Raw genomic sequence first — 27407 nt, 5'->3', positions numbered from 1 at the left:
AAAATTATGGTTAAAAATAAAGTAAAAGATTAAGGTCTATATTGTGGTGCCAAGAACTCTCCATGCATTACAGAGGAATCTAAAATAAATAAACGAGTTCCCAACTTCCAGTCTTTTGAGTCTGTTTCTCAGTCACTACTGCATGATAAATAGGGAGAGCCATTTGGAGTATTACATAAAAGATGATCCAGAGACCACATCTGAGAGAAGGACTTGACTCACTGATATAGATACTATACTGAACAAATACTCAAAAGAAGAAAAAGAGAGAAATAAAATCCTACAAACATTGCATGTTGGTTATTCAAAATGCACTTTTTATTCACTTTGACACAGATTATTTTTCAAATAACAGGAACACAATATCTTATACACATTTTTTGAGATTTTAGCAGCACCTGCAACAAGAGGATTGTGGAACACCTCAGGATAAAATAGAGATGGCTGAGGCAGACACAAATACACCTGAAATTCATCAATCCACTGAAGACATATGAAATCTGAGGCCCCCTGAAAGCCAATACATGACAGTAAATAAATAAATAAATATTTTATATATTTTAATGGACTATTGAAAAACAGTATGCTTTTAATTAGAAATACATTACTCCAAAAATCCAAAAACACCTATTAAAAATATTTTACTGCACATTCTAGATACACAGTCAATTTCAAAATGCATATGCACAGTTCCTGATACCACAGATGTCAGCTTTTGGTGTTTTTTTTTGTTTGTTTTTGTTTTTGTTTTTTTATCTTATCCAAACTATGTCAGCACTCACTGAGTGTTACTCACTAAAATGCCACTTATTTGTAACTTACTGTTAAGTGCTTGATATTATGAAATGATTTTGTAGAGGAAAAAAGTATATGGCTAAGAAGAAAGGGGCTTCAGTTTACCTGCCAGTAAAATTAACACTTTTCTTGATGGACAGGATGCCTATGAATTGAATCCTCATGTACTTTTATTTTTACTCAAATGACCACATGCCACGCTACAGAGACGAGTAGTTTTTGTGAACTGATGGAGATCTTTATGAAGGCCTGAGATCTACAAATAGAAACTATTATAAGCAGAATGCAAGTAGAAAGAGAAGGCCCTAGGTCTCATGCACTTAAAAAATAATTACCATTTATTAGTTTTGACATACATATTTTTACTCTGACATTACTGTAGCAAAAATGCCTGTAGTATGTTGAAACCAGTGTGGTTGGCTATAGGCATAGGCAGGATAGGAACCAATATTTAAGAGCTGTGGGGTCCTAGTTCTGCTTTGACTTCTGGCATCTAAATTAAGTGGACAATAGGGTCAGGAATATATAATAGTTGCAAATACTGAGTACATCTAGGTTGAAATACTGTCCTCTTCTTGTCTATGGGGCCAAAAGTACCAGAGTTCTTAAAGCACATAAGATCCCACATGTAAGGCTGATTCCATATGTGGCTTCTTCAATGGAGAATTCTAGGCTGTATTCCTGTGAATGCTCCCAACCCATCCCAGGCTTACTTCTTTTGGTGGGGGACTTAGCTAACTGTCTTTCTCTACATTGGTTCACAATTTTTATCATACATGTTTTAAAAACACAGATTAAAATCTATGCAGGTCAATCAATAAAATCCAGATGGTTCACTCATAATAAAGTATATAATTGGCAGTCATGATATTCAAAATTTGTTGAACCATTTTTGTTTTGAACATGGTGTCTTTGGGATATTTTAAAATGGTAGTTGTTGTTAAAGGCTAATCCCAGAATGGCTTAAGGATTTTTAAGGCCCACTCTATAGTCTTAACTATTATTTTCATATAAATCCAATCAGAAAATGGCACTGACATAGTTTGTAAATTCAGAACTTAAGCCTGAAGGAACCTTATACCAAACATGTAGCCAGTACAGTAATTCTTTAACAGCATTTTAACAGATGGTCATCCAGTGACTACTGTTACTGGGAGGGAGCTCACTATTAAGGCAGTCTATTCCACATTTGAACAAATATAATTATAAGAAATTCATCCTAACACAAAGTCAAAAAAATATCTGCTCTTTTGCTAGTTTTAATGTCCTAGTTTGGCCAGCTGAACATTCGGCGAGACATGCCAAGAATCAGATTCTACCTCTACACAAGCAACTGAGTTAAGGAACCTGTGAGGAAAGACCAATACTTTACAATCTTTTCTGAAGGCTTCTTCATGAGCCGGCATGGTGAACCATAGGACTGTCTAAATTGTAGGCAGAGAGCACTGCACCCTAGGCCACATATGAAGCAGCATTGCTAAATTGATAAATTGTCACAGAAGCAACATCTCTATGCAGCAGCAGTAGACTTATGAAGGAAAAGCAGGCCAACCATGTGTTTGCAAAGATGGTTAGCATATTTAAGCATAAACCATTCACTAGTGTCCTGTGATTCAAATACATGGATTAGAACCAACCTCCAGTGTCATTGGAGTAATTCTTATTGAAATGAGTTTTTAAATTCACATGAGAGTAAACCATACATAAGGATTTCAACATGTCACTGTATATTTTCATACATCTACCTTCTCCTAATCGTAACCACTTTTTTCCTAACTCATGTTTAGAAATACTTGCTTCCATTATTACTTTTGCTATAATAAAACTTAGAATCTTATTTTTCCCTTTGGTAGAAATGTCATAAAACTGCTTGGCAAGAGTCTGGTGGTGGCATTTTCTGGCTGGTTAATGGAACACTTTAAGCTCTTTCACTCCTTCATGCGGCTGGGTCCTAGGTTTAAACTGTGATTTTAAAATACTTAAATCTCTCAGGACGAAAACTTTCTGAAACGTCCTGGGACACACAAGAAGGGAAAATAGCAGAAATCACGCAAAAATACACTTGGCTCAATAAAGCTTTTTTTGTTTCTCTTTAAACCGCTCTACAACTTCAATTTGAAAGGTTCTGTTTCAAAACAAAACCTTATCTTTTACGTTCGTGTGTGTGTGTGTGTGTGTGTGTGTGTGTGTGTGTGTGTGTGTGGGTGTATCTGAACACGTGTGCGTGCGTACATACTATCACAGAGGGCACAGTAGTTTTATACTACAGACTGCCCAATATAGTGCACACTTTTGAAGAGTCCCTATATCTAACAGCATGAGGAACTTGCTTTAGAGCCACTGTTCAAATCAATGGTGTGACCTAACATGCAGTGTTCCAGCTGTTCCTCTACAGCTAACACCTGCCTAACAGCTTCTTCAAAGGCCACTGTCACATTAGTATCATCTTTGGCACTTGTTTCTAGATAAGGGTAATTTCCATTCTCCATGCACCAGGCTTGTGCCTCCTCAGTCGTCACTTGCCTATCCTCTTTGTCTACCTTGTTACCCAGAACCACAAAGGGGAAATGTTCTGGGTCTTTTACATCTGCATAGTAAATGAATTCTTTTTGCCAGTTACCAAGGTTCTCAAAGCTCTGCCGGTCATCCACGCTGAAGGTCAGCAGGCAGCAGTCTGCTCCTCTGTAAAATGGTGTTCTAAGGCTCTTGAAACGTTCTTGCCCAGCGGTGTCCCAGATCTGAAGGGTCACAAAGCGTCCATCTACCTCCAGGTCTCGGTTTAAGAACTCTACCCCTATAGTGTGAAAAGCCTGGGAGTCGAACTTGTTGGTTACATAACGGTTCATCAGTGAGCTTTTCCCAACTCCACCATCACCCAAGAGAATGACCTTTAAGAGAAGGGATTTCCCACTCATGATAGCAGCACCAAACAGGGAGACAGTTGCAAACAAAAGAACCTGAAAATACATGAAAAGGTAGGAAGGAAAATAGTTAAAACTGAAACAAATCACCTTTATAGCAAATCTCCCTGAATTATGAGGGAGATAATGATCTTACATCATCATTACTTGATTTAAAACATGAAAAGAAGGAAAACTCATTTAATAAAAGGTGGAAAACCGGTCTTGTTTTTTCTGAGGAGACATCTTACCTGAGCAAGGAAAGGCTGAATGCCAAGAGTAAACCAACTAGCAGATGGCTCCACAGTTTGGTCAAGTCTGACACGATTCTAAGTGAGAGCCTAGAACGGGTATGCCACTTAAATGTATGACCATATTAGCTTCCAGTTTGGACAGTTCCAAACAATATGCAAACATAAAACTTACTTGAGGTTTAATGTTTGCTTCTGAGGGACCTAAATTCTCCTGAAAATTATATAAGCTCTATTCTTGATTTTGTCAGTAGAGATCTGGGTCCCAATTAGAGTAGAATGAAGAATATGGAAAAGAAAAAAAGGTCAATGTTCTTTAAGCATTTACCCCCATTAAACTTGCATTGAGGTGGGTAGTCTAATAAATGGATCTTCCATATTTTTTTTTCTTTATGGTAAACGACACTTAAATTTATAGCAATTGACTAATATCAGTATAACAGGTATTGTTCAAAAGAGGATCTTATTGCCTTTAGAACTTAAGTTTTAATACCATAAAACCAATATGTGAAAATTCATGATAAAATCTAAAGCACTAATAATCATGTGTTACTTTTCTTGTCACCTACACAACATATTTATACATGGGCCACCTAGAATAAGTGTTAAAATAAAAAAAATATTCTATTAAGTACTGTCACAATAGGTCTATAGTGGAAACTTAACAATGATATTAATTGGGTAATATTTATCCAAGAGTCTTAAAAGAAGAAAACCTAAACACAGATCAAAGAAGTGCATGCAAGAGAATCTGAAAGCATACATATTTAAAAGGCAATTTGAAAACCATAAGTTCTTAAAATTAATTTGGATTGTAATGTATTTATAAATATTTACTTTTAACCAATGAAAATGTAAAATATCAAAATTCATAGCATAATCTCATTAAATACCTACCCAGTCGTTTTTTTTTTTTTTATACAATTTCAACCTTCCCCTTTGTCTGTTTTGTCCCTATTCTTTTATTAGGGCTCTGAAAAACATAAAGAGAAGCAGAATTTTATTTTCATTTTTAAAATTTTTTTGGTGATTTTTTATTTTAATTTTTTTATTTATTACAATTTTTTCACTCTGTATTCCAGATGTAACCCCTCTTTCATGCCCCCCCAATCCTGCCCTTCCTCCCTCTTGCCCCATGCCCCTTCCCCAGTCCACTGATAGGGGAGGTCCTCCTCCCCTTCCATCTGACCCTAGCCTATCAGGTCTCATCAGGATTGGGAGAAGCAGAATTTTAATAATCTATAATAAAATGAAATAAGTCTTTAGAAACAAAACCTACTCAATTCAGGGAAATGGTATCTGTCTCCCTGCTTGGTTGGTTTTTTTGAGACAAGGTCTCACTGTATAGCACAAGACGTTCTGGAGTTTGCTATGTAGCTTGAGATGGCCTTAAACTCCTGATTCTTCTGCCTCAACACTCCTGAGTGATGAAGGTTGCAAGTATTCACAGTCATGACTAACTTGTAGCTGTCCTTACTACATTTGCAAAAGATGTAATGATTCTTTACAAAAGAAAAAATGATTGCTCTGCTTGTTAATTATGCTTTCTTGTTGTGGATTAAAAAGCGGTTTAAGAAACAGCTCAGCTGCTTAATTATCTTATGTTATTTTGCAAAGCTAACCAGGTAGTTATTGACTATCTACAGTAGTAACTTAAATGTAAGCAATATCTCCTAAATTGATAAGCTTTATTCCCTTTCTTAGGCTAAATCTACTCTATAGAATCTTACATTTTCTACCATTTTAGTTTGCTTGGTTTTTGCCCACACTTTTTTGGCTTTCAAATTTCTGTCTTTGTAACTGGCTTAAGTGACAAATATCTCTTGAAATGGTTGTGTAACTGATGTGTTAGCACGGTTTTTAATTCTCCTTTTTGTTTGGCTTTGCTTTTGATATGTTCAGGAGGGCACAGGGTGTCTGCAGGCTAGGAAAATCCTCAACCACTGAGTTATCCTCTCACTTTATACTATATTTTTAATATTAGTTTATAACATAAATTTACAGTTCAGAACTCTTCAACTCTCATTTCTAGAAGCAACAGAAAGAATTACAAATTTGTGTAAACTATAGATGCTGGTATTAGCAGTGGATACCAAGTGACTTTTCTTACGTATCTAGAAAACAGGTGTTAACATCATTAAAGAACTCACTATCCCCACTTTCCCACCTGCAGGTAAATTCAATAGATGGGTCAAAAACAGCAAATATGGACACTAAATTCCCAGCTCCAGGAATAATAATCAGCATCAACAACAGCCTGACAATTCTCTAGTTGGTAATGTGCACACTTAACTCTAGGTACATAAACTATATGCTGTGGGGAGAGGCAAAGGAAGGTCTACCTTGCTGCTTTACCATTTATTTGTTTTATAAAAACATTAGTCCCTCTTTGTTCTTTAAAGTGAAACAATGCCTAGTTCCCTAACAACTTCTGAGCATCTATATATGGCATAGAATCTCAGTGCTGAAATGATCTTGAGGATCTTCTAGTCTAATTCTTCTACTAATGTCTTAGAAAGCATTGAGAGCCTACTGTGTGCTGTTGTTATTACCATGGTGATCCTCTATATTAACCTATATATTCAACATTCTTAATGAAGCAACCCTTTCCTCATGTTGTGGTGACCCCCAATCATAAAATTATTTTTGTTGCTACTTCATAACTGTAGTTTTGCTGCTGTTATGAACATAATGTTCATAATGTTATGAACCATAATCTGATATGCAGTATATTTTATATTGTGACACTTGTGAAATAGTTTTTGTCCCTACCCCCATAAATTAAGTCTCAATTAGTCAAGACTCACTGATTGAGAATTGCTGCCCTACATACTCCCCATATCATTGCCAATGTCCATTTATTTGTTAAAAGTAGGAAGATAAGAAGTTCAGGTTTGTCTCCTTGCCTTCAGTCAGTAAATTCTGCTGACTTGGCCCCAAATACCCATTTCTAGTCCTCTCCTTCCACCTCCATTTTTTAAAGTAGAGTTCTGCTGTGTTGACCAGGCTAGGGCCAGACTTGTGGTCTCAAGAAATTTATCCTCTTTCCAATTCCATGCTTCAAAATAGGTGAGATTACAGACGTTTATTACTACACATGGCTCTGTTGACATTTGGCCAGCATCTTCTCACATCTATGTTATGAGAACCTTTCAGATCTTCTGTTCCTGCCTCTGGTTTCTCTTCTCCCAATCAACTTTGTAAAGTGTAGCGCTGAACACTCAAAAGATGCCAATTTCTTTGGAAATGTTTTTTTTTTTCGTATTTTATTTTTTTCTTATCAGTTACATTTTACTAACTATGTACCCCAGCCGTGTCCCGATCCCTCATTCCCTCCCAGTCCCTCCCTCCCTCCCTCCCTCTCCACCGTGCCCCTTGCCAAGTCCACTGATAGGGGGGACCTCCTCCCCATTCATCTGAGCAAAGACTTGCCCATAAGGAATTTACAAATAAACATCTAAACTTCAATTTCACAGTAAGGACTGAGGATGGAACCCAGCGATGGGAGCACTTGGTAAAACATGTATGACACCCTGGGTTGGATCCTCAGTGGAGTTCTATTTCATACTAGAGAAAGTAGGATAACTACTGCTCAAAGCAATTGATTAAATACTTTAAAATAACCAGAAGAGGAGGTACGTCAATTAATTGATAGAGTACTTGAATACACTGAGTTTGACCCTCAACACCTTGTAAAACTAAGCATGTTGGCAGATACATGTAACTGTAACACTCAGGAAGTGGACTCAAGATAATAGTTGAAGAGTATATTCAGCTAGAGGAGTTCAATGCTGTTCTGTGATACACAAGAACTGAAGGGGAGGAGTGAGGCTTGAGAGGTACGGGCAGGAGATAAAGTGCTGGAGGTGAGAACAAGCAGAATGTATTTTATGGTTGTATGAAATTGTCAATGATAAAATTTAATAATAAAAAATATTTAGACATTTAAAAAAACAAAAGTAATTTTCCACTGAGTACTTTATAGGAGAAAAGACCTCAGAATATGAAAGTACCCAATACATACAGATGATTAATATTTGAAGAAATGGAAGCAATTATTACCCTTTGATCATTATACATTCTATATTTGCACAGAATGATCATATTGTGCCCCATAGATATGTCCACATTTTATGTCTCAATAAAACATCTCATTCTTTGTAGTTGATATTATCCCACTGTTTGATGCTGTTAACAGACTTCTTTAAAAAAAGCTATGTCTTTTCACAACTGATTTAAACATTTTAAATAGTAGGTCTTCTGCTTGTGTACGTCTTTGAAGCTTGTTTCAGTATGTGGTGCCAGAATCCATTACAGAAATAAGCAATAAGTATTTATGATTTAATAGACAGATAGGTATCCAGAATTGATGCCTTGAAATTTATGCCAACAATCGATCCTAAAATACAAATTATGAATTTTTCTGGATCCCTTTCCAGAAAGGACTTAGCAGAAATTCCACCTGTTGAAAGTCAATGGATGATTTTCAGTTTCCCTTTTGCTACACTCATATTTTAAAATAAATATATATTTTCAACAGTATCTCTTTTCCTACCCAAAACAAGCGAAGAATAATGATATCCATTTTTTCAGTGGTTGCTGTCATCCCTGTTATTGTGTTTGAAGATGAGGATAATATATGTTAGTACAGATTCAAAATGATATGAACTAGCACAGTATAAAAAAATCAATGAAATCAAAGTCCCTCCCCCTGGTGATGCCAAATTTGGTCCAACATAAAAATAAGAAAGCATTAAGCTGAGAGAAGGATTTTTTTGTTAACAACAAATATATCTAACATGAGGAGAAATTCATTATGGCTCCCATATATACAAGATCTGAAACAAACATTCTTTTTTTCTCTTTTAAATCCCTGGTACTGGGAATCAAACCCAGGGCACTGTGTATCAAACACTCTACCACTAAGCTACACCTCCAGACCTTGGACCACAATATTTATTGTAATTTTGCTACCATTAATAGAAATATCTGGCTTTGACTCAAATATTGTCTTGGATAATAGACAGGACAATATCAGGAATTCATATAACCAATATTCCTAGTTCTTTACTCTTCAGTGCACTTGAATCCTTTTGAATTACCTAAGTTTGCACCCACACAGGCTGATTAAAATTACCGTATTTAGCTGGGAGGTGCTTGAGATTGGGAGCAGAGGCAATAAAATAAAGGTTGAATCTTTTTAAATAACACATTTTATTATGAGTACAGAGAGAAAAGAGGCACACAAGCAAATTGGCAATATTACTTCAGTTTCCATGGGGTAGGATGATGCTCACAATTAGTAGCGCAGGTTGTTTGGGAGCAAGTCTTGACAGGGGTGTGCACTGCAGGGCTTGGGGGGAGAATAGAAGGGGGGTGGGCAACGGATGAGAGTAGCCTTGATGGAAGGGAAGGGACATGTTTGGAGCTGTGAGCAAAGCCCATCTTGTGGCGAAATATTGATTAGAGCTATTTAATTTACTCTTTAATCCTGAAATAAGATTCAGAAATACTTCACTGAAGGAATGGGTGTGGCTTTCTGTAGTGTATGAAAAAATGAACACGAGAAATGATTGATCTTTAAGACCCTCTAATTTAAATGGTGTGGGTTGCTTCCCATGCTACCTGATGCTAGGAAGGGGGGTGTTTCATGGCGGGGAAGCCCTGTGACGCACTCAATTTACTTTGCAGAGCTCAGTTAGCAGCTACACCCATGCTATGAAGTCTAGATGCCATAGCTGTCATGCCACCAAAATGCTATTTCTAACTTCATGCTGGCATTTACACCATATATGAAACTAAGTTTTTAGTGTGTTAATTCATGTCTAATATTTCACTTTTCATAACAGTTCTGAAGCAGTAAGCTCAAAGACACACTTGATAGGAACTTGGCACTGTCCCCAGGCCACGTCTTCCTTAATAGGCTGCCTGGAAGTAAAGGTTTTCAGGACACTAATAAAACGTCCTTAGGAGAGCAGAAATGTTGGCATATCTATGGCAGGTACACTGTTTTAGTATTGGGAACTTAGAAAGTGAAATATCATGCATAGTCCCAACTATCTCAGACCCAGGTCCTCTAACCTCATCCTCAGCTCCTAGAGCTGGTCGACTGTGGCGCATGCGCAGTGAACCACACCCGCTCCCCACGGAGCCCTGCGCTTCTCTGTCCTGCTCTGGCAGCCACTCCAGATTACTCAGCAATGCCCCCCTCCATCATCACCTCTCTCCGACTACAACCTCAGCAGCTTCTAGTCTCCTTTATTGAGGTGCCAGTAGTTCCAGCGATGACCTGAGCTGCCCTTTCTCCCTCTTCTCCCAGGGCCCCCCATCTTCTGGCCTCCCGGGTCCGTCAGCCCTAGCCCCCTCCTCCTGCCCACGCGCAGACACCTTACCCACCACAATAGGAAGGAGAAAGGACAGGGCTACAGATGCCAGACAGATGAGCTCTGCGTGCCTCTAGCCTGGCTCCTCAGTGACCGGGTCACAGTTCGCACTGCCACCTTGTCCTCAATGGGGCAGCAAGTGCAGCTTGGACCTCAGTGGCCTGACAGCTGCCGCTCGCTCCCGCCGCTGCCGCCGCGCAGCGTCTCGCGCCCGCGCCCGCGCCTGCCAGGGGAGGGGGCTGGGCCTGCGCCGCCTCCTCATGCCCCCTTCCTGGTGCGCGGGGACCCGCTGTAGCCGCCTCCCTTCAGCTCCTGTAAAGAGTGTTCCCTGGCTGGCCTGCTTTTCCTTCTAGTTTGTCCAACCCTAATCTCCCTCGTCTTTCGTCCCCTCCCAGTTGATTAGAAGTCACAGTGACAATGGACCATCAAATAATTGTCTTAGCGTCTCTTCTGCCTAGGGCCTAAAGTCTCAGGCAGAGCTAGCTATAGACTCATTTACCCACAATGACTCTTCTATTTACGTCATTTACCAAAGAAACAAATCTTTAATTTTTTTATCTGCTTATTCTGTTTTGTTTTTGTGCCAAGAAGTTAATACACGCACCTTCTTGCTTCAAATAGTACCGGAAAACACATGATTGCAGCACATTAGTAGGCCCTGTTAGTGCCCATTGCTCAAGAAAAGTCTCATGAGTCTTCAAAAGGAAAGATCGACATCGACATCTGTAACTCAGCCAGACAAAACACGTAGCCCTTTATGCCTCTTTACCAATTACCATTCTAGAGAATCACAGACATCCATACCTGAGGTTCCCGGCGTTGCTACTAGAGTAGAATTCAATATTCCAGTTATGCCCAGCCACCAAACTAGTTTCTCAGGACCTTTTGTGGCCCTCTGGTATCAGCAGCTAATTTGTGATTACCCCCACCCCTGTCCACCCAGAAAACCAAAGGAAAGCAAATCTCTTGAAGTAATTTAGCCTGCATGCCATCTATTTCTCAGATACATTTATGTCTTAAGCTTCACTACTTTCTGAACACCCATGTGTGTATGGCACTGTCCCCTCCCACCATATGTTCCTCTCACACATACCACCCCTCCATCTATGCCACTCTCCGATTCTCTTTTCAAAAGACAAACCAACCAATCTCGGCAAGGCTCTGATTAAGTGCCACTTTTCAGGATAGTCTTCTCCATAATCCCAGAATGAAGACAGTGCCTCGATTTATCCTTTATAAGCTCTTTGTAGATTGCTGTGCTTTTCTTTTACATCGCAATCATGTGCGCATGATTATATATATTTAATAATAGTTATTTGGTTATAACAGTCTACCCCACTGAACTGTACAGCACTGTCAGTTCAGATACTGTGTTTAAGTTCACAACTGTATCCGCCCCCAATCAGGATGCATATTATGCATTAAGAAAGTATTCATTAAATATGAATGAATGATGTTTCACCAATAAATATTGATATTTTTAAATGAGTGGACCTAATGGAATCACTTGCATGGTTTAAACTCACCTCACTTCTTACATAAACACACTATAATATTCTTATGATGAAAAAAAGATACATAACATCCTCTAAAGTAATTTTTACTGGTTCTAATTTTCAATAAAAGAAAATTATTGAGCATGATCCTTCTACAGCTTGGGTATGGTTTGTTCATGTGGTGAAACCCCCAATGTGATAGTATTATGGTAGTGCTGCCTCTAAGAGAGAGAGCCTGGTGGAATGTCATTAGGTCCTGAGGACTCCACCCTCAGGAATGAATTAATGATGATTTCACAAAATGGGTTGTGTCTCTCAGGAGTGAACTAAATATCATGGTAGTGAGAGACTAAAAAGTAAGGACACACCAACAGGATAGACATTGGAAAAAGGAGAAAGCAAGGAACAGGACAGGAGCCTACCACAGAGGGCCTCTGAAAGGCTCTACCCTCCAGGGTATCAGAGCAGATGATGAGATTCATAGCCAAACTTTGGGCAGAGTACAGGGAATCTTATGAAAGAAGAGGGAAATAGAAAGGCCTGGAGGGGACAGGAGCTCCACAAGGAGAGCAACAGAACCAAAAAATCTGGGCACATAGTCTTTTCTGAAACTGATACTCCAACCAAGGACCATGCATGGAGATAACCTAGAACCTCTGCACAGATGTAGCCCATGGCATCTCAGTATCCAAGTGGCTTCCCTAGTAAAGGAAGCAGGGGCTGTCTCTAACATGAACTTAGTGGCAGGCTTTCTGATCACCTCATACTGAGGGGTGCGGTAGCTTTACCAGGTCACAGAGGAAGACAATGCAGCCAGTCCCGATGAGACCTGATAGGCTAGGGTAAGAGGGAAATGGAGAAAGACTTCCCTTATCAGTGGACTAGGGGAGGGGCATGGGGGAGAAGAGGGAGGAAGGGTGGAATTAGGAGGAGATAAGGGAGGGGGACACAGCGGGGATACAAAGTAAATAAATTGTGATAAATGATAATAATAATAATAATAATAATAACCCAAGCATCTTTACAAGTTTCACAGTCTCAGGTATTTTAGCATAGTAGTACAGAATGGATTAAGGTCTAAATGTATGTATACATTTGATTTATATATGTGTTATATTTGTACGCATATACTTTATGTTTACTATGTATTATTATATATATATACATTATAAAACACACACGCTAAAAATACTCCAACATAGAAATTGTGATAGAATGAAAGTAAATATGTTGATGTTACAACATTTATTTTCTGCACCCTAATGAAATGTTTTGTGAATGGCTCTAAATAAATGTCCTTAGTAAAGACTCATCCTCAGGCATATTAATCTATATTTGTTTGTTCTTTTCTAATAGATGCTGTTTTCTGACAGTATTTTTAATTTAATTTTATTTTTTTATTATTAGTTACATTTCATTAACTCTGTATCCCAGCTGTATCCTGCTCCCTTATTCCCTCCCAATCCCACCCTCCTTCCCTCAGCTCCTCCCTGCCCCTTTCCAAGTCCACTGATTGGGGAGGACCTCCTCCCCTTTCATCTGACCCTGTTTTATCAAGTATCTTCAGAACTGGCTGCAAAGTCCTCCTCTGTGGCTTAGCAGGACTGCTCCTCCCTTGGGGGTGGGGGAGAGGTCAAAGAGCCTGCCATTGAGTTCCTGTCAGAAATAGTCCCTGTTCCTCTCACTATGGGAAACCATTTTACTGAGCTACCACGGGCTACATATCCAAGCAGAGGTTCTAGGTTATATCAATACATGGTCCTTGGTGGAGTGTCAGCCTCAGAAAAGACCCCTGTGCCCAGATATATTTGGTCCTTAGCAATCTACAGATTCAACACAATTCCCATCAAAATACCAACTCAATTCTTTACAGACCTTGAAAGAAAGATTCTCAGCTTCATATGGAGAAACAAAAAACTCAGAATCTCCAAAACGATCCTGTACAACAACCGATCATCTGGAGGTATCTCCATCCCCAATCTCAAGCTGTACTACAGAGCAATAGTAATAAAAACTACATGGTATTGGCATAGAAACACAAAGGAGGATCAATGGAACCGAATAGAAGACCCAGAAATAAACCCACACACTTATGGACACCTGATTTTTGGCAAAGATGCCAAAACCATTCAATGGAAAAAAGACAGCATCTTCAACAAATGGTGCTGGTCCAACTGGATGTATACATGCAGAAAAATGAAGATAGATCCATATTTAACACCCTGCACAAAACTAAAGTCCAAGTGGACCAAAGACCTCAACATAAAACCAGATACTCTAAATCGGTTAGAAGAAAAAGTGGGGAACAGCCTAGAACTCATTGGCACAGGAGACAACTTCCTGAACAGAACACCAACAACACAGGCTCTAAGAGCAAAAATCAATAAATGGGACCTCATGAAACTGAAAAGCTTCTGTAAAGCAAAGGACACTGTCATCAGAACAAAAGGACAGCCTACAGACTGGGAAAGGATCTTCACCAACCCTATATCAGACAGAGGACTGATACCCAGAATATATAAAAAATGGGGTACGGAGCTAAACAGAGAATTCTCTGTAGAGGAATATAGAATGGCAGAGAAACACTTAAAGAGATGCTCAACATCCTTAGGCATCAGGGAGATGCAAATCACAACGACCCTGAGATTTCACCTTACACCCATCAATTTTTAGATTTTGAGGAAACTCCATACTGAATTACTACAGAGGCTGTTTAATTTGCATTCTTACAAGTAGTGTCCTATCCTCATATCTAGTATCTATCCCTTGTTTCATGAATAGTAGCCCTTCAGACTAGTGTGAGATGGTATCTTATGGAATCTTATTGCATTTAGGAGTCTGTAGGAAGGAGGAGCTAGAGAGTGTATAGGGAGAGTAAAAGATGAACCTGCCATGCTTTTCTTCATATGTGAATCTAGATTTAAACACACCTGAACTCATGTGTGCACATATGTATGGGTGCACACACACACACACACACACACACACACACACACACACACACACACAGACCGTGAAAGTTGAAATAATTTTGTGAATGAATAAAGCCACTTGAAAAGGAAACCAGACAAGGGAATGGGACTACAAATATTAACAAAGTACATATGCATCTATAAAAATGCCACAACAAAAAAAATCATCATTTTGTATGCTAACTTAAAAATCAATAATAAAAAAAGAAATCATTCCATACTGGAATACTAACAAATTCTATTTTTAAATGTATGATTTTTTTTCCTAAGGTGCAAAACAGAATTTCACTTTATTTCTATTGATAATATAATACCTTATAATTGTTCTAAATGCTACAAAACATCATTCAGATAAATGTGTAGGTTATATAATGTTTGCATGACAATTAGTGATTTATAATTTGTACCAATGAATGTGAAATATTCATAGCTTGCTCAGCTTTTCTTAAGGTTTTGTTATCAAAGTCTATAAAAGGTCAGTTTAATATTTCTGGGGGTAGAGGGACAGGCATTTAATCCAAGGTGGGAGAGGCAAGGGGATCTCTGTGAGTTTGAGCTCACACTAGTATACAGAATGAAACCTGTGTCAAAAAATAAAGCCAGTTTACTTTGATAGTAAAGGAGTTAAAATAAGGTTTCTTTTTAGAAATAAAATGGCTCCCTAAATTTTATATATAGCCTGCAGATTTGTTAACTTAAATGGTATCTTTACAGTTTCAGTTCATTCACTACTTTAAATTAACTGAAATATATTGTCTCAGTAACTGGGGAAACAGGGGACAGGAGAAACAAGAGAGTAGCAATCTGTACAATAATGCAATCCTTCCTCAACATAGTAGTAAGCTTTATGTATCCATATTGTTCTCACACAGTTTCCCTGAATTAAGCATCTAGAATTTTTAAATCATTATTTATGTGTACTTTGGTTTTAGCTGGCTTTCTTTTGTTTTTATAAAATTTTATTTATTTATTTGTGTGAGGTGTGTGTGTGTGTGTGTGTGTGTGTGTGTGTGTGTGCGTGTGCGTGCGTGTGTACGTGTGTGTGTGCACGCACATGCACACATGGGCAAATTTGTGTCGTGGAAATGTGTGTGGGGAATCAAGAACATCTTTTGGGAGTAGTTGCTTCCTTTCATTATGTGTCTGGTTATTGTACTTGGCCATCAAGCTTGCATAGTAATCACTCTTACTAGCTGACCAACCCTGATAGCTTATTTATTTTCTTTCCTTTCTTACCAAATACTCAATACTTTGTCACTGATCCTTCAAAACCATGGTACCAAGATATAAATCAATGCAAACATGCTTCAGCGACATTTATAGTATGAGCAGTCATGATGAAAAATGGTTACTTATTTTGTTCCATCACTGATCATTTTGTTTTGTTTCTGGCCTTTTCTCACATTTGTGGTACAATTGTAAAATACTGTTTTAGGATACAAGCCTTCTCTTCAAATTTGGTGTCCTATAGTAAATCCATGAGCACGGTCTTGGTTCTATACTTTAGGTACTGGCTCATCCATCTAATAAGCACAGATCATTGCCTATTTTGCTCTTGGCCTCTACTCTGAAACTTGACAACACGATAGAGAACAAAATTAAATATGGCACCAGAATACAGTTTACTGAATTAAAAACCTAAATGACATCAACATTAGTGAATTTTAATTTAAAATTTTTAAGATTTTATTTATTTTTATTTTATGTGTATGGGTGTTTTGTCTGCTTGTATGTCTGTGCACCACATACATGCAGTACGCAAGAAAGCCAGAAGATAGTGATGGATTCCCCTGGGACTAGAGTTACAGTTGTTAGTCACTTTGTGGTTGCTGGAACTTGAACTCTGGATCTCTGGAAGAACAGCCAGTGCTCTAAACCACTGAACCATCTCTCCAGCATCTGTTTGTGTGTTTCTTGGCAACTACCAATCTTATCTCTAGGCTTTCCCCTTATACAATTCTTCCAGTCAAACTAAACTGGGGTATTCAATTTTCCATGAAATCACCTTATCAATAATCCTTCTCAAGTTGCTACACACTCGACTTCACTCCTTGCCCCATCCCATCTTCTTCTTTACTTCTTTACTTCTTCTTTGCTTTATTTCCAATGTAAGAACCTTAGAATAACAGAAATGTATTTTCCCATAGTTATGGGATGTTGAAATTCCAAAATGAGTCTGAATTCGTGGTATCAACAGATCCAGATCCTTTTGAGGTTTCCAGGGAAGAACTCACTTCTGTAACTCCACCAGCCACTAGATGCTTTTGGCAATCTTGAAGTTCTTGCTTCATTCCCCCATTTATGTTTTCATCTTCTTTCTGTCCCCAGACCTCCTTCTGCTTTTCAGTTGTAAGAATAGTTGTGATTTTTAACATCTCTGCCTCAGGACCCTTAATAATATCTGCAAAATGCCTTCTTTTGTGAAAGTAACACCCATAAGTCCCAGTGATTAAGACCTGATTATCTTTGGGGCAGTTATTGGGTACCACACCTTTTATTTCTGATTTCAAGCTTCCTTTTCCTTCAAAATACAGCTAAAATCTCTCCATCCTCCATAAAGGATGGCTCCTATTATTCATTTCTATTAAGTGATCTTCTCTGAATTATCCTAATGTCTCTGAGGTTCAGCTGTTAAATCCATATCAGTTTCTGGGCTATTTATCACAAATACTAGCACTAACTAATATCAAAATAGTGAATCAACTAGGCTTCCCAGCCTAGAGCCTCATGTTGTCAACAACTTAATCATGGTTTTATAGGAGCTGTCTTGCTATAAATATATGCCAAATGTTTATGCATACATATGCATTAAATAAAATAAATAAAAGCCAAAAGGGGAAAGAAATACAAACAACAACAGAACCTAACAAATGACAACCTCCCCTATCTGGAAATCAGTGGTTATGATCAGAAAGGCCTTAGACGAGTTATTTCACTCCCTTTGCCTCACATTTTCACACCTGTAAGACAGATAATAGTAAAATCTACCTTAGTAGCAGGGTTGACTGAGATAACAAAAGCAAAGAGATAAAGAGTGTTTTGATTGGGGTGCTGGCAGGAAAGAAATGGCCACATATCATCTGAACCTCCACCCTATTGGAGCTGGCCATCCTGTGCATCTTGGTTAAAGATAACCAATGAAGTCCTACTTCATTCCTTACGTGCCAAGATGGACCAAGCACTCTTACCCACCATTTCTAACAGGCAGGGTACATGCATATGACCTAGGTGCTTAGTTCTTTTCCAGTACTTTGAAGACAAGAAACTGCCTAGAGGTGTATGCAAATTTTTTGTTAGCCGTAATTCCACCATTTTACCAAGGATATAGCATTTCTCAATAATTCTCAAATTTGAGTACAGATCATAAACTTTTTGTTGGTATTGGTGGTGGTGGTGGTATGTGTATGTGTATGTGTATAGAGGGATAGTCTAGTTAAAATTCCACCTCCTGGGACCTACAAAATAGTAACAAATGAGAATCTTTGAGAAATGAGCACAGAAATTTTACTTTACAAACTTTTAAAACCTTTGATGAGTCTTACATACATTTCCAAGTTTAAAAAAATAGCCTAAATCTGTAGATGATTTATTGTTTGTGCTGTCTTCATTTATTTCTTCCTTAATATGGCTTTCATTTTCCTGTTTTACTATTTGTTTCTTCAGAAGACAAGATCTGTATTCCTTACAGAAACTTAGCTTAACTCTCTGAGAACAATATATTATCCACATTCTCACATACACTTTCTGATCTGACATAATGGAGGATAAACAGGTTTTATATGTCTTCAATTATTTATCACAGATGTCTTATTTCTCTAAGAGCAGAAATTTGCTTAGTCTCCACAAATCTCTTCTAATTTTTTGGTCATTTAAGAAATTAACTCCTTCTTCCAAAGTCCATCCCATTTGTCTTTCTAAGTGAGGATTGATCATCTTACCCAGGATCCTTCTTCTTGTTTAACTTCTTTAGGTGTACAGATTTTAGTATGTTTATCCTATATTATATGTATAATATCCAATTTTAAGTGAGTATATACCATATGTGTCTTTCTTCTTCTAGGATACCTCACTCAGGATGATCCTTTCTAGACCCCACCATTTGCCTGCAAATTTATGATTTCCTTGATTTAATTGCTGAGTAGTATTCCATTGTATAAATGTACCACAATTTCTGTAGATTTTTTCCAGAGACAGATTTATTCTTCAAAAATTGAGTGTTTTATCCCTTTGAGTACATAGCCATAATAAAATATTTTCTTCTTATATCACATGTCATTTTGTCATTCTTATCATAATTTTCAGTAAGTTAAAAATCATTCTGGAAAATACCAAGTTGAGTGTATGTTTCTACACTGTACAAGAATAAGACTGAAATTAAGACTGTCTAAAGGACTTTTTAGACGGTCTATGTTTGCAGACTACTCTAACTTGTTTGTCAAGTATAAATGTTGGACTTCTCTTGCCTATGATTGTTTCTTAGGCTTTCACTGTTTTTGATGAACTTGACAGAGGAGCACTGGTCAGTTGTGTTTTCGGAATTTCTCTCAATTGGGATATGTCCAATGTCTTTCTAATAATTTGATTTGAGTTACATGTTTTAGGGAAGGAAACAATCAAGATAAATCTTCATTTTCATTATTTTATGTTAAAATGTCAAATTATCAACAAGATTTTCCCACATGCATAATAATAACAATAATAATAATCTTAAAATTGAATTAGCAATACTTTCAAGGAATATAAAAATTTGTTTAACTTTCCTGTTGTCTTAGGAACACATTTTAGATATTCTCCAGGGAAGCAGGTGGTGAAGCAGATTACGCCAGACACGCAAAAACAGTTAGATTCTTAACATGGATACAAGCAGTAGCAGTAAAGAGTAGCTTCCAATGCCGGAGGAGAAAAAGTCCAGCTGTGTGGTGATTGACTCAGACTCTGATTCTGATTCTGCCGTTGGGGAACAGAGCGCTAAGATGTGTGAAATAAGCAATGAAGATGAGTCTTCTGGCACTGATCACTCCAGAGATCAGAAGTCTTCACTAATTACTGTGGATGATGAAGATGGCAATCTGTCTTTGAGGGATTCTGAGCGGAAAAGAGATGATTCCAGTGATGAGGGCCAAAAGCCTGAGCATGAAAAAGAAGTGGTTCAAAGTACTGATTCTGAGCCCAATTAACCTGAAGAAGTTTGTGCATTATAGGATCTTTGTGGAAGTTCCAACCAACATCAAGTGAGCCTGAGCTGCAGCCTAAGTCCGAGTTGAGCCCCAGCCCCAGGCCCAGCACCAGCTGAAGCAGGAGTCTGTGCTCCAGTCTGAGCCCGAGCCAAGCCCAAGCCCCAGCTTGAGTGGGAGCCTGTGAGAGAACCCAAGCTGGAGCTGGAGCCTGAGCCTGAATCAGAGCAAAATGTTACAAAGAAGCCAAGGAGGGACAGGCTCATATCTGCTAGCACAAGTAGGAAAAAGAAAGAGAAAAAACAGATTTACATGTATGTCATAGGGTAAGTCACGTATGAAACATTTCAGGACAGGCTCACAGAGTGAGCCCAGCCTGCCAAGTGCATCTACAAAGCCTATTTCACCTGATGTGCCCATGTCATCAGGCCAACCTTTTCATCCTGCCGAAGGTACCCCATTAAGTAAGTGGAGAGGCAAAGGGGCATGCCTATTCACGTGAAAAGGACTTTCTGCAAATGGACATGTGGGTTCCCATGTCCCTTTTTCTTATTTTCCAGTATATTAGCATTTACTCTTTAGTCAGTCACCCTGGAGTACTTTTTCTCAAATATTATAACATGTTGCTGAATATGTTCCCTTAGTATTCTATTCATAAGAGGACTCTTCATGATTTATTCTCTGAGAGTCTAGCCTCACTACTGACATGCTATATATTTAATAAATTTGTAAAATAAATGAATGGCAAATAACTGTTGGTTCCTAAGGCGAGGGGAGAAACACATTTTCTATAGCTTTAAAGAAGTTTCTCTTTCTTTAATATCCATTTGAAATATTTATATATATGTATATATACACGCACATATATATATACATATATATTTAAGAGAGGTATAATGTGTAACATATAAAGTACGAATTATAATGCCATTTGGCTCTATGTTGTGTGATACTATTCCAGAGAAGTGAATATAAATGTCTACATGCTTTTGATAGAGAACAAATTAGGGGAAAAAAAAGTAAAGATACAATCAAAATATAAGTCATTGAACTGATGTGCTTTATAGAGACTGCATATAGGAGTATGGGTAAGGGGTTAACTTACAAGGCCAGAAATGACTGAAAGAGAGCTGCATCAACCAAAGACTATCCCAGAACCTGGAATTCACCGCATGAGTGGCAGAGCTGTTCAACAAATGGGAGGCAGTTCAGTTGGTGTGGGCCACCGCCAGGTGTCTCATCCAGTCCACCCCTTTTAAGTCACTGTCCTTGTCTGAGAATGTTTCTTAGCAGTCCTTATTTCTTATATATGCTTGCGGAGGCAGGGCCCTGATATACCTGGTCAGTTTTAGGGATGTACTAAAGAGTCTGAGTTGTTTATTATCTGAGCTTAACAAACTTGTCTATAAAACGGAATGTTGTGACTCCCTTTCAAACATCCAGTGTCTTTACTTCAGAATAAATTACATGACGTTCTAAAATACTGAGTAATACCACGTCCACGTTTACAGACAATATTCTATTTGTCTCTTATTTCAATGCAAAGCAAAGATGCCCCCCCCCATTCCTAGATTATTTTTAAAGAATATCTCTGTGAGAACACCCTTAGACCATGGACAAATTATCTCCCACAAGAGCAAATGGAAAGTTTTAAAATTTATTTATTGTATTAATTACAATTTATTCACTTTGTATCACAGCTGTAGCTCCCCTCCCTCATCCACTCCCAATCCCACCCTCCCTCCCTCTTCTCCTCTCATGACCCTCTCCAAGTTCACTGATAGGGAAGGTCCTCCTCCCCTTCCATCTGACCCTAACCTATCAGGTCTCATCAGAACTGGCTTCATTGTCTTCCTCTGTGGCCTGGTAAGGCTGCTCTTCACTCAGAGGGAGGTGATCAAAGAGTCAGCCACAGAGTTCATGTCAGAGACAGTCCCTTTTCCCATTACTAGGGAACCCACTTGGATACTAAGCTGGCATGGGCTACATCTGTGCAGGGGTTCTAGGTTATTTCCATTGTTGGAGTACTAGTCTCAGAAAAGACCCCTGTGCCCAGATTTTTTGGTTCTGTTTCTCTTCTTCTGGAATTCCTGCCCCCTCCAAATCTTTCTATCTCCTCCTTCTTTCATTATATTCCCTGAACTCTGCCCAAAATTTGGCTATGAGTCTCAGCATCTGCTTTGATACTCTGCTGGGTAGAATCTTCCAGAGACCCTCTGAGGTAGGCTCCTGTCCTGTTCCCTGTGTTCTCCCTCTTCCAATGTCCATCCCATTTGCCCTTCTGAGTGAGGATTGATCATCTTACCCAGGGTCCTCCTTCTTGCTTAGCTTCTTTGGGCATACAGATTTAGTCCATTGGTGAAAGTGGAGTGTTGAAGTCTCACACTATTAAGGTGCTGGGATTGATGTGTGATTTAAGCTTTAATAATGTTTCATTTACAAATGTAGGTGCTCTTGCATTTGGAGCATAGATGTTCAGGATTGTGATGTCCTCCTGGTGGATTTTTCTATTGGTGAGAATGAAATGCTCCTGCTCCTCTTTTTTGATTAATTTTGGTTGAAAGTCTATTTTATTAGATATTGGAATAGCTATCCCAGCTTGTTTTCTGGGTCCCTTTGCTTGAAAAACATTTTTCCAGTACTTTACTGTGAGGTACTGTTTATCTTTGTTGCAAGGGTGTGTTTCTTGGATGTAGCAGAATGTTGGATCCTTTTTCCACAACCATTTAGTTAGTCTGTGTCTTTTTGTTGGAGAGTTGAGTCCATTGATGTTGATAAATAATAGTGACCAATGAATGTTTGTTCTTTTTATTGTGGAGTTTGTGGTGTTACTGTGGTTCATTGCTGTTTTCTTTTAATTTTTTGTTGTGAAGTTATCTACAGCCTGTGTTTTCTTGAGTGTAGTTGATTTTGTTAGATTGATGTTTTATTTCTAGTATCTTCTGTAGGGCTGGGTTGCCGTGTAGATATTGTTTAAGTTTAGTTTTGTCTTGGAATATTTTGTTTTCTCATCTATATTGATTGAAAACTTTGCTGGATATAGTAGTCTGGGTTGGCATCTGTGGTCTCTTAGAGTCTGCATGACATCTGCCCAGGCCCTTCAGGTTTTCATAGATTCTGTTGAGAAGTCTGGTGTGATTTTGATAGGTCTACCTTTATATGTTTCTTGACCTTTTCCTTGGTTGCTTTTAATATTTTTTTCTTTGTTCTGTGGATTTAGTGTTTTGAATATTATGTGACATGAGGAGTTTCTTTTCTGGTCTAGTCTATTTTGTGTTCTGTGGGCCTCTTGTATGTTTATAAACACCTCTTTCTTTAAGTTGGGAAATTTTCTTCAATGATTTTCTTAAACATAGTTTTCTGGACCTTGGACCCTGGAATCTTCTTTTTCATCTATTTTCTTTTTTCTTAGATTTTGTCTTTTCATGGTGTCCTTGATTTCTTGGATATTTTGTGTTGGGACTTTTCTAATTTTATTTTTTCTTTGAGAGAAGTATCAATTTCTGCAAGCATATCTTCAGCACCTGAGATTCTCTCTTCTGTCTCTTGTATTCTATTGGTGATGCTTACCTTTGTGGTTCCTGATTTTTTCTCTAAGTTCTCCAGCTCCAGATTTTTCCCTGTTTGTATTTTCTTTATTGATTCTACTTATGTTTTCATGTCTTGCACCATTTCCTTCATCTGTTTGAATGTGTATTCCTGTCTTCCCATGATGGTCTCAATTTTTTGTTCATTTCCTCTCGTTATGCCTCTACTTTTGCCTGCACATGTGCCTCTATATGTTTGGCTGTATTTGCCAGAATTTCTTTGAGAGATTTGTTCATTTCCTCTTTATGTGCCTCTAGTAACTGGATAAGCATAAATTTGAGATCATTTTCCTGTGTTTCCAATGAATTAAAATATCCATTGATTTTTGGTGTTGCTGTCATGATGTTCTGATTTTTGTTGGATGTGTTCTTATGCTGAAATCTAGCCATCTGCTTATCTATAACCTCGGCTGTTTGGTTCCTGGAGTCTCTACTTCATACTGGGTCCGTAGGTGCCCTGACTGTCTCACTGTCCCACAGGCCTGTTGTACTGTCCTCCAGCTATTCAGATCTTTCTAAGTTGCACCATTTTGGCCCCAGGGATTGTTTGCCTGGACTCTACTGGAAGACCCACAGAACAAGAGCTTCAATGTTGAGAATGCTGTCCCAAGGACCCCTATCTTACTCACATTGAGTGTGTGGGTGATAGGGATCTGATGTCTGGCTGCTAGTGTAGAGGGATCCTGTGTCTGGGGCTCTGCGGTCACTCACTTGAAGGCACATGAAGCACAGGAGTTCCCCCTGTTCTCTACTCTCAGATTTGGGCCCACAGGGGCGAATGTAAGTGTAGATCAGTCAGCTCAGTGGTGTCTACAGTTTGGCCGATGGGCAGGGATACTGGTAGTTTTGGCAGCTGCCTCTGCTGTCTCAGTCACTGAACAGGAAAGCTCCTGCCTTGGGCAGCCAAAGCCACAGACCTAAGAGGCCTATACAGCTGCAGCTGCAGCCGCCAAGCTGTGAGGTCCTTACCCCTGCCTCCTCTGCCATTTCAGAAATGGATCAAGGAGGCTAGTTTGGGGCAATCACTGCTGCCTCAGCCAAGCATGGGAGGCCCATGTTTGGGGAAGGGGAAGTGTAGCGGGTCAAATATTCACCACTCTCAGGCTCCAGAGAGGTCCCTGGGTGACCTGTCCCAGCTCATGGATTGACACCTTTGGCCCAGGATGTCAATGTTCTGGCTTTAGCTGTTCCTCCACTCAACAATTTCCAAGTTTTGGGTCCTGTGCCCCTCAGATAACATGCATGCTGTTTGTTGCCATCTTGGAGCTTCTTGCAAATGTCAATTTTTAACAGCCTTGGAAGATAAAAATATGGCTTCACTCTTAAGAAAAAGATAGGGATGCTGACTAGCCACCAAAATAACACACATCTTTTGTAAATCCCAGACATCCTCTCTTTTAATGTACTCTACTAAGGGTGAACATTTAATTATTCTTTCTTCTTGATATCCTTAAAAATCCCTAGTACAGACTAGTGTTTTCATTTACTAATAATGAGAATTTTGTCTTCTCTTCATGAATCTCACATTGTATAATATCATCTAAGCAAATGCAGAAAAATATTTTTTTATTTCACAGAGGTTGAAAGTTTTGATGGTAAAGAATAACAATTATTCCACTATCTTTTCTCATGCATCACAATCTCAACTACTTTAAAAATAAAAATGGATGACTCCAGGGAGATTACATGGTAAATATAAGCTAAACACCATAAACTCATATGTATCTCATTCATATTCACTTTGTTGGGGAAGGTGAGACAGGAACTCACTATGTAGCTCTGGTTGTTCTGGAATAACTTTGTTGACCATGCTTGCCTTGAATTCACAGAAATTTGCCTGATTCTGCCTCATTAATGCTGAATTAAATGCTGAAGTGACTGAGGTAACAACATTTTATTGTAGGTTTATTTTGTGCCTGCTTAGACATTTCTTAGCCTTCCATCCTCAACAGCTACATTTTCCTTGGCAGCACTTTTGATACTGTCTGTGAAACTGACCATAGTGCAGATGTATTAAGCAAAATAACTGATGTTTGTGTAAGCTTAAACATAAAAATAAGAAAAAACTAGAAGAGTGTGTAAATAAAAACATAGTTATCATGCTATGTTTGGAAAATACTGCTGAGCTTTGCAAAAATAAGATATTTCTAGGCCACCCCAAATCCCTCATTAATGTAATCCCCCCTCCCTTGGAGCACTGATTTAATTGTGGTTTTGTCTTTTAAAATACTTCATCCTGAGCTTGGTTGCCAAGAGACTTTTCAGAGGCATGAGCCTGCCATCAGTCTGGCCATCAATTAAAGAACTCAACACTTATTTTTTTTCTTTTTTAAAATTGATTTACTGTTTATTACAATTTATTCACTTTGTATCCCAGCTGTAGCCCCCTCCCTGATCCCCTCCCAATCCCACCCTCCCTCTTCTCCTCTCATGCCCCTCTCCAAGTCCACTGATAGGGGAGGTCCTCCTTCCCTTCCATCTGACCCTAGCTTATCAGTTCTCATCAGGGCTGGCTGCATCTTCTTCCTCTGTGGCCTGGCAAGGATTCTCCTCCACCAGGTGTAAGTGGTCAAAGAGCCAGCTGCTTAGTGTGACACTCTTAACTGGTTTATTCAGTATGGTTAACCACTATCTCACGTGGATCATTTCATTTGGAGGCCCCAGCAAAATCTCCAGTACTCTGTTGGACTAAGCTTTGTTCCCAGCTTTCCTGGCTAGTAGGTGATGCAGGGGAGTAACTCCCTGACAAATACTCCAGGAACCACTTGAAATTATGGAGAACACGCCAATTTTAGGAGTTCTCTTCTTGATATGGGCAGGCACTTTCTGACAAGAATTCATCTCTCAGTCCTGCCTTGCTTAATTGGGATGCCAATAGTAGGGGATCCAGTCTTCTGGATCTGCCTATCTGCCTCTTGTGAGAGATTTGGCTTTGGTTTTGTTTGAATGAATGACTTATGAGCTATATCAGTGATTGAAAATGAGCTGAGTAAATTTGTCCCAGGGAGTTGTTCATTTGATTTATTGATTTTGCTGCTGGTATTTTTGATTGTCTCCATCCCTCAAAGGGGAGTTGGGGTGTACTCACTTTGATAGACAGATGGAGATTTCACCTGTTTTTCTGGATTCTGCCACTAGGTGGTATAAAATGCATGCCATTGTTTTGCTCTGTTTTGGTTCCCTCCTTACTCCCCCACCTGCCTCTCTCCACAGGATTCTTCCAGTTTCTCTGGATTCTGTCACTAGGTTGAATCCTCTGTATGCTGCTGTTGCCTATTTTATCATTTTGTCTCAAAAGGGGCAGCTCCCAATTTTTTACAACATGGGAAATTTCCAACCACACCAATCCATTGGTGGAGTCACCCCCAACCCTGGCCTCAGATTCTCAATGGCTCCCACTATGTGGAAGTTGTGACAGGTCTTACTAAGGTTGTCCTCTCTTCATTGTTGCTGCTATTGGATTGGTCTTTGTAACTTTATGAGTTGTATAAACTTTCTTCTAACAGAGGGACCACCAAATCCAAACTCTCACCCCTTCAATATAGGCTAAAGGATTTCTCCAAAGGGTTTGGAGATGAATATGGGGGTGCACTCTCTAAAGACTTCACAGTTAATGTGATTTTGACTGCCTCTCATTTGAAGTGGGATGGCCATCTACTGGTTCCCTGATCCAGCTATTGCAAAGGCAGTTTAGATCGTGTCATAGGACCCCAGGACACCCTGATCAGTTCTTTATATTGGCAAGTGGCTGACACTTGCTTGGTTTAGAAATTATCCTGCTGTTTGGGTTTTTTTTTAACCTCCCTCTGGATTAACACCACCTGTCCTTTCCCCCTTCAGAGGCCTAGG

At 38.9% G+C, this 27407-nt stretch overlaps 1 protein-coding gene across 2 annotated transcripts; it reads right to left on the bottom strand.

Moving 5' to 3' along the window:
• Positions 1–302: 302 nt before the first annotated feature.
• On the bottom strand, positions 303–10504 carry Rab9b (RAB9B, member RAS oncogene family). Of its 2 annotated transcripts, none has more exons than XM_055608287.1 (3): positions 10339–10504; positions 4844–4919; positions 303–3752 (listed from the first exon to the last, which is right to left on the bottom strand). In XM_055608287.1, exon 3 carries the CDS (start codon positions 3708–3710, stop codon positions 3105–3107), a length of 606 nt encoding a protein of 201 aa, XP_055464262.1. In that variant the 5' UTR covers positions 3711–3752; positions 4844–4919; positions 10339–10504; the 3' UTR covers positions 303–3104. The 2 variants fall into 2 exon arrangements, with proteins under 2 accessions (XP_055464262.1, XP_055464261.1); XM_055608286.1 differs by having other exon boundaries at positions 10343–10504.
• Between the last annotated feature and the right edge of the window lie 16903 nt (positions 10505–27407).

The sequence above is a fragment of the Psammomys obesus genome, unplaced genomic scaffold (genome assembly GCF_907164565.1).
Source record: "Psammomys obesus unplaced genomic scaffold, mPsaObe1.curated_primary_1811, whole genome shotgun sequence".
Classification (NCBI taxonomy): domain Eukaryota; kingdom Metazoa; phylum Chordata; class Mammalia; order Rodentia; family Muridae; genus Psammomys; species Psammomys obesus.
This window is presented reverse-complemented; position numbering and strand designations above follow the sequence as displayed.

Excerpts from the sequence above, each read along its gene's own strand:
- Rab9b (XM_055608287.1), bottom strand. The coding sequence starts at position 3,710 with ATGAGTGGGAAATCCCTTCTCTTAAAGGTCATTCTCTTGGGTGATGGT.